This window comes from Lupinus angustifolius, chromosome LG03 (genome assembly GCF_001865875.1).
Source record: "Lupinus angustifolius cultivar Tanjil chromosome LG03, LupAngTanjil_v1.0, whole genome shotgun sequence".
Classification (NCBI taxonomy): domain Eukaryota; kingdom Viridiplantae; phylum Streptophyta; class Magnoliopsida; order Fabales; family Fabaceae; genus Lupinus; species Lupinus angustifolius.
Window position 1 is genome coordinate 4,743,443 of NC_032011.1, and position 8,611 is coordinate 4,752,053.

At 30.3% G+C, this 8,611-nt stretch overlaps 1 protein-coding gene across 1 annotated transcript; it reads right to left on the reverse strand.

Annotated features, from left to right (window-relative positions):
* Positions 6,847-8,371, reverse strand: LOC109343211 (trimethylguanosine synthase-like). The gene is made up of 4 exons (XM_019581406.1): positions 8,150-8,371; positions 7,801-8,031; positions 7,568-7,691; positions 6,847-6,947 (listed from the first exon to the last, which is right to left on the reverse strand). Exons 1-4 carry the CDS (start codon positions 8,362-8,364, stop codon positions 6,855-6,857), a joined length of 663 nt encoding a protein of 220 aa, XP_019436951.1. The 5' UTR covers positions 8,365-8,371; the 3' UTR covers positions 6,847-6,854.

The window sequence follows — 8,611 nt, forward strand, 5'->3', positions numbered from 1 at the left end:
AGGTTGGCGGGTGTTACTATTAAATAATTTCGAAGGAGATGGATGCGTCACATGAAATTAACATGTCACTGTCATTTGTCTTAGAAAATAATAATGAGGACAAAATATACGGGTTGGTTCAACTCGGTAGAAAGACAAACTTCGAAATAAAAAGTAATGGAACAAAAATTATAAAGGAAAAACCTAAATAATTGAATCAAAATATGCTTAACTTAATCTATTTTTATTTTACATTACTATAATACTATTAGGTAATGTTCATTTAACATTTAAAAGATATTACATTTTCATTTTACTTAAACACTATGTCTATGCTATGTGTAGGTTAGCAACCATTTTCAAAAATAATGACCTTAACTGAATAGGTTATATTTCATGCATGAACGTGATAGGTTGAGTCATAGTCTCACGGGTCATAAGATTTAGACTCATGGTCTTGTATTATATCACTATACTAAAGAGTTGTTGTTACCTTTCAATATATAGTGTTTGTTTGTTAATTGCAGAATTAGTGGAGCAATAGTATGATAATGATTATCATGTCAGGCGTGCAGTTTACCATTACAGGTCCACAGTCCTATTTGACTGCCACTAATACTATTACCCTTCTTTCCAACTTTGAGGTTAAAGTAAGATTACTTTATTTTTGGATTATCACGTTACTCAACAATTCTGTATGCAAATCATAGTGGAACCAAATAATCACCATAATAGTTTATTTATTAAGGGTAATATTTATACATTACTAATGTAAATATTTATATATAATTAGTATATTATTTATTATTAATTTATATTAAATATAAATGTTAGATAATACAAAATAGTAGTGTATGAAATTCATATATTATTGATGTAGATATTTTTCTTTTGTTTATGTGTAAACATTTTTAAGGGGAAGATAAATTGTAAGATGGTTGATGTTTAATTTAGACATTCAAAATCCATGTCTCCTATCTTTATTGTATGAAGCGTTTCTTGAGGACTCGTACTGAAATAACTAACAAAACAAGTTTTAGTTCCATTATTAGAACCGGTCTAATTTATTATACAATGTAAATATAAAGAAACATTCATTTAAATTAACCAAGTTATTTTATGCTTGCATGCACTAATTTAATTTGCACGGGATAATAACGTATTAGATATCTTAAAAATATTAAAGTTGTGATTTTGAATGTAAAGTTTCTATTTCTTAAACATTATTCGTAGAATACTTGTGGCCTTTAATTTGTTAAAATGGAGAAAAATCAAGATGTTTAAGCCTAGTCATAAATTGTCTTCGTGAATGCTTTGTTTGCATTGGTAGAAAAGAAAAGACTAATGGAAAAACAGTGCAGAAATTGTTTCCATTCTTTGAGAGTTTTTTTTACAAAAAAAAAATAATGGGATGCAAATATCTTCCGATTTCCCCCAAACATAACATTATATAAGCAAAACTTTGAATGGCTTAGACAAAAAGGCTTTCCTACCCTTTTTAACCAAAAAGCAATCACATTGTATAATAAACTAGAGACATTAATGAATTTCAAATTACATGTTTATTGTAGTTGGACCTCGCTTATGTCGTGCTATATGAAGTTTATCTAAGTTTAAATAAAAGGAAAATGTTGTGTAAGTCAATCAGAGTCTAACGTAAAGTTTTGTCAAATGTCAACATTATGGACATTGTCTTAATGTAATATTGGTGTTAAGAAGCAATACAATGTATGACTTGAATACAATGTAAAATTAGTAAAGTGTTGTTGCATCACCCCAAAATATAAAAAGGGTACAACATGATTGTGAATGGGTGTGGAAACAAAGTCATTTAAAGAGAGCATGGTTGGTTTCATAAAGTAATATATAGACACATTTTTAGGTAAATCAAAGTAAATAATAAGCACCACAATTAGAAGGATGATTAATTTTATGTAACTATAAGAAAGTAAGATTGAAGGAGAAAAGTCAAATGAGTTAAACACTTGGAATTTTAAGTTATGATATATTGAGAATGTAAAATTCAAAATGGGATGAACATAATCATAGATAAGTATTGTATTATAATGAGATTGAAGATAAACATTTTTACCATAAATAGGATGTCCCTTCTAAGAATATGTAGGAGTCAATATCATACTGTATGTTCTTTATGGTGAGAATGTAAAGAAAAACTTTCGATGTGCATGATTTTCATCTAAGTAAAATTATAGTAATGTATATGGAATGTTAAGCACCCCAATCCTAACTTAGATTGCAAGACTTGTTAAGTTAATGAGTTGTGATATATGTTTTTCTTCACTAGTTAATAATACTTTTTTTACTTGTAGCCTCAATATGAATGTGAGACTTACTAAGTCTATGAGTTCTCATGTATGATTGTGAGTTTGGCTAAAGGTAGAAGTGGATATTATTTTTCCTTTCATTCAATTAAAATTTCAAAAAATTAAGTTTTAAATTAATATTTTTGGAAAACAAAAAAGAAATCGCTTAGATTAATACACTGTACACAAAATTTTGCTACAACACATAACTTCCCTGGATATTTTTATATTTATTATTATACTTAATTTCAACCCAAAAAATAGTGAATCTTCAATTACCCATTTCCTTAAGAATCTAAAAAAGACTCAATCTTGTACCACAAATCATGGAAAAAATTGTTTAAAAAAGAACAAGTCCATGATTGCTAATGTGATCATAAAAAACAAAAAATGTTGGGGGCACTTAAATCACAATTTTGGCATATTAGTAAGAAAGGACAAATAAAGTTAAATAAAAAAGTACAAATAGTTTTGTTCTGGAGCTGTGTCTCAATTCAAACAACAGAGAACGAGTGATGAGTGGTGACCATACCTTTTGGTCTCGACAATATTGCAGATTTTACACTCTTGAATTTGTTTTTATCATGTTAAATAAATAAAAGAATAAATAATTACTCAAACTATTAATAAATAAAAGTTTGCTTCCTATTTGTTTCCTATTTGTATGCAGGAAGGATCACTGGATCAGCCATGTGATGCCTAACTCTGACATTTTACCTGCAAATATTAAGACAACTTGCCCTATTTATAATATATTATGTATTTTTTTATTGAAATATTTATAGTAACTTTTGCCGGAAATATAGCAAGAGAGCAACCAAAGTCTAAACTCTAAAGCACCCATTCCATGATACTCAAAGGCCATATTTAGAAATTGTTATTCAATGTTACTATTTAAAGTAAAGCCCATGACTTAATTAATTACTTCTCATATAAAGATTTGTAGTTCATACTAGGATTTGGACTCAATAAGTAGGATTCAAATTCTTTTTAGCAGTGGATAGTCTAGTATTTAGTTACACGAGAAAACTGGTTTACTTAATTTTTAAATTTATTTTATTCAAAAACAATTTAAATTTGGATCATTTGGTAGTTCTTTACAGTCATATGTTATTATTTTCATCTGGTACTATAAAAGTTCTGAATCCAAAATCCTAATAAGTAGTTCTTATGCTTTATTGGTAACATGTAGGTTTTATTGGAATTAAGAAGTCAAAAAGATAAAATATCTTTATTCATACGTTATAGCGTTCTTTTACTTTGTATAAGTGATTTTGATCATGTTTTAATTTTAAGCCTTACTCTTTTATGTTTGTAGATTCATTTAATTATATGAATTTAACTCATTTAATTCAACACAATAAGAGACTCATTTTTTTTACATTAAATCACACTTGAATATTCATTATCTCTGCCCTCTGAGTGTAAGTTACTCTATTTTAAGTATTGAATATTCTAAAGTTTGACTATCAATGTATTTTTATTATCGTTAATCTGTCTTGTCATTAATAGAATATGTCATGTAACCTCTATGTTTTCAATAATCAGTTGAGTCTATCGAACAACCAACTCTAAAACTACTTGTTCGGAATGAAAGAATCATGCCGGTGAGTTTGATATTCAATTATATTTTTTTTAAAGCCATTAACTTATACAATGGTGAAACTTCCTCAATACATTTGGTTTGGGATTTTTATACATTAAATTAATACATTATAGTTTATGACCATATAAAATGGACTTTGAGCGCAAATTGTGCATGGAGCTTTACTAAAGTAGCACTAGTTATTTATAAGTTTGGAGGCATTACCCACCTAACATAAGGATGTTGTTTATTTTAACTTGGCCCCATCAGTAACTAATTACTAATAATCACATCTCTTTTGCATTTTTGCTCCATAGGAAAAGCAACACAGATACTATTAATAGGAAAGAAAGACAAGAATAATGGACCAATTTCTAGAATTATTAAATTGTGATTAAAAAATTCTACTCTAATATTAAATTGCAAAGACACATATTGTTGAAATATAGTGTATGAATATAAATAAATAATAGTGTATATAAATATGAGAAATTATATTGTTGAATTGATTTTAACTCAAGTTATTAGTTTCTAATAGTAAAAAGAATTAATTGGTTAGTTATGGTAGTTAATACTTTTCTTCCTTTCGTAAAAGAATTTCGTTGTATCCCCTTAATTCAATTAATTCAATAATCATTCAAGGAATGATTTTTTCATTATTTCTTTCTTGTTTTATCGATTCATGTATAACTTTAGCATTTTAATATGGTATCAGAACATAGTTATTCTTTTATCGCTCCGCTTATGCTTGTATCGATTCGGCTTATGGTTTCATAATTCCAAGATTCAACAATGAACTATCATCATTCAACTCCATTTATTTCTTCAAGGTTTATCATAAGAAGTATGAAATGGAGTTGGCCGGGGCCAGGTGGAAGAGCATTGGGTTGAGGAGTTTCTAAGTCTCCATGACTCACTTTGATTTCTTTTACGGTACAACTGTGGCATTGGCATTTCTACAAAAATAAATGTTGAGTAGGAGGCTAAACAAGTCATCATCCCATGCACTTCCCTCCTCAAATGGGTCTTTAGCAATTTCTTTCTTCCCTGTGTTCTTCTTGTTCGTGTTTATGGTATAAGTGTGGTCACCTCTTGGATTCACTATACCCTTTTTTTGTCAAAGCTTGTCCTTTCAATAATAATGTCATCAAGAAGCTTGGTCTTCCAGTTATGCTGAGGTGGAGGTCCAATTATGGGGTCAGCCAAAGTGATCAAATCTCTTGATTGCAGAGATGGATTTATCAGTGATCAATTGGTTTAGTGTTATATTAACATGGGTTCCACCCATGTAGCAGAGAAGTTGTTTGATGAAATGCCCAACAAAGATTTTGTGTCATGGAATTCTTTGGTTTCTGGGTTTTCAAAAAGGGGACACTTTGTGATGTATATTCATTGTTCTAGAGTGAAATTGGATATGATATTGGAGGCTGCTTTGGGCGGAGTGGAAAATGGTGTCATGGAATTCAATGGTGGCTGTTTGCACCCAAAATGGAGTCCCTAACGAAGCCATTAATTATTTTAACATGATGAGAATGAATGGACTCTTTCCTGATGAAGCTACAATGGCAAGCTTGCTTCAGCCATACATATATTGCAATTGTGGAATATCTTCTTGCAAGACCAATTTGTAGTCTCTCAATAACTCAATTACTAGCCTAAGTTCATGCATTATCCAATCTGTTGAAGTGTGTACGTCAGAAGATAAACTTGTCAAGGGCATCCAAGCCCAACATCCATCTTGGAGCAGTCGTACTCCACTCCACCTGGTTCATATTCTTTGAAGATGAAGTTGTATGATGGAAACCAATATGAGATGATTTACCTACAACTAATTACCTACATTTTATTCATACTCTATTCCTTACCCCTCTCTCACACACAACATCAATGTAGTGTGTTTTTACATCAATGAGGCTGCACATCAAGATCGAGATTACATTCCATTTTTTCTTTGTTTCATTATTAATGGTTGGTTCGCTTCTGTCCATGGTAGTTAAGAAGTAAATTCTGTCATGGATGGTTAAACATTGGTGATTAGCTTTTGCCGTGGATAATTAAGCGTTTGATGATATAGTTTATATCATAAGTGGTTAAGCGTTGTTATTGCTTCAAATCAATTTCAAGCTGAGAGTTTAGAATTTTCACTCTCCAACCTGAGGGAGACTGTTAAAATATATTGTATCAATATAAATAAATAATAGTGTATATGAATATGAGAAATTATATTCTTAGTTTGGTTTTGTAAAAGAATTTCATGGTATCCCATTCATTCAATCAATTCCATAATCATTCAATGAATGATTTTTTCATTCTTTCTTTATTGTTTTATCAAGATTCATACATAGTTCTAACATTTTAATATATATATATATGGTATGATTTGGGAATTAGCCTCATTTACAATGGACCACCAAAGAAAACATATACTCCAAAATTTACCATTTTCATAGTATACGTTTTATCCTATACAATTTAATATTTATACATTATACTATGATTTTTTTTATAAAATCAATACATCATTCATATGTTAAATAATGATGAATAATATATTAATAATGTAAAACCTTCTATAAATCTGTAAATTGTTTTTTTCTAATAAATGTTACATTCAACAATAAGAAAAATACAATTGATAGGATTTGACTCCTTTGTAAAAAAAAGTGCAAAATACAATCATTGGATGGAAAACCAATAGTGGAGACTAAGATACATGCACATGTATAACAAATTCTGAAGTTAAAATCTCAAACATTTATTTTCCCACTTCAATCAACATATTATATTAATACAGTTATATGAAAGAATCATTTATACTTCACAAGGGTGTGAAATACAAATAATCCATTCAATTCATTCCCAGTTCATTAGAGACTACTATAATAAATTTGCGAAGACTTAATATACACATTTAAAAAGTAACTAAGTGACTCTATATGTAAGAGGATGGCTATTGAAACATTTTCTTAAGTCAAGCATCTTTGTCGTTGTCGCGGAACTGGATCAGTGAAATAAGCAGTAATTGCCTTCAATCTTCCATTCAAATACACTTTCTCCACCTGAAATAATGATGATGAAAAAGAGGTTAATTTAAGAGAGTACAATATTTAATAAACAACCAATGAATAATACAATCATGGCATAGAAATCTAATAAACACCACATACATTATCATGCTTCACATAAGTAATGTATAGCTTAGAGAAACCTAATGTGCCTTGCTTCTTTACCAACTAATATATGTTTTTCCATTTTCCTCCTATTTTACATATTTGCCACATACTTAAATCCTAGCTAGTTTAAGAAGGGTAAATGCAACAGCTAGATAAAGAAGGCAATACTTAGTTTTAATATATTTTAAACATTAAATCATCTCAGGAAACTTAAGTAGTTGAAGTTCACATTATATATCTGTTTCTACAGTGTTGACAAAAAATTGTATAAAAACTATAATCCTTAGACCCCAAGGAAAAAATTGCGGGGGAGTTACCACATTACACACCTAAATAATTATTTATGAGAGCAGATAATACTTATAATGCTTAGTTAAACCACAACTTCATCTCAGTAGTTTACAATAACACCATGCTTTACACTATCAACAACAAAGTATGCTTAAGAGTTAAGACATACACTGCTCCAATATAAAGGATACCAAATAGCTAAAAATTGAAAATACCTCTAGCGACCATGGTGGGCGGGCAGATAGAGCTAACTCTGCTAATTGGTCCAAATTGACATTTTTTGGAAGGAACATAACAATTCTGGGAGCAATCTTCTTGGCAGCATTGAACAGAGTTTGTCTGCACAGAAACGACATTGAGTAAAAAAGGAAGAGTAAAAAGTTGTGTATCTAACTAGAAGTTAAAATTCAGAGGAGAAACAAAGCAAAAAAAATAAGCATTTACTCACCCATCATATGGTCTAAGCATTGTCTTCATGTCATAAGTCTTGACCTTATTATATTCAGGGCCACCCCAAGGTGGAGATAAGAAAACGGTATCAGCCTTTAGCCTTGGTGCCAAGAGGAAGGAGTCACCCACGATGAATTCAATGCGATTCTCGACCCTATAAATTGCAGCATTATGTCTAGCATAATCAATCTTCAGCGGATCGATATCAATTGCAATTACGTTGCTGCACCTGTAATGTCAAATAAGTCATTTTCATGTACAAGGCTCAAAGATCATTTTGAAAGAATAAGAAAATTCTCAAAGGAAGACCTGGTATAACATTATGCAAATTAGTAGTCAGTACTAACCATTGTGCAAATTGAATAGAATTCCCACCAACACCAGTGAAACAGTCAATGATAGTGCCACATGCACAACGTTCTGCTTGATAATGAGCAATAACCTCCGGAGTGACCGAAAACCATCCTTCTTCGTCCATTCTTATACCATCATCAAATCTAGAGAACAAAATATACCTTTGCTGCCAATATTTTTTAATTGTAGCAGGATACTCTTTAGGCATTTCTGAAAGTTCAAAACATGCAAAATGCAAAAGAAATGGTTATTATAAGGATAAATTGGTAATAGTTGTCAGCTTTCAACAGCAAAAAAGTGCAACTGCAGAAAAACATTCATATCATGCTTCACTGTTATTTGGTCAGTCAACTCACCAATTGCTAGTTCTTTCCCCTGGAGTGGATTCCATGTAGAAATGTCTCTTTTAATATCGTAGAAGCATCTTATAACATTGAAGGTATCCTTCAACACCA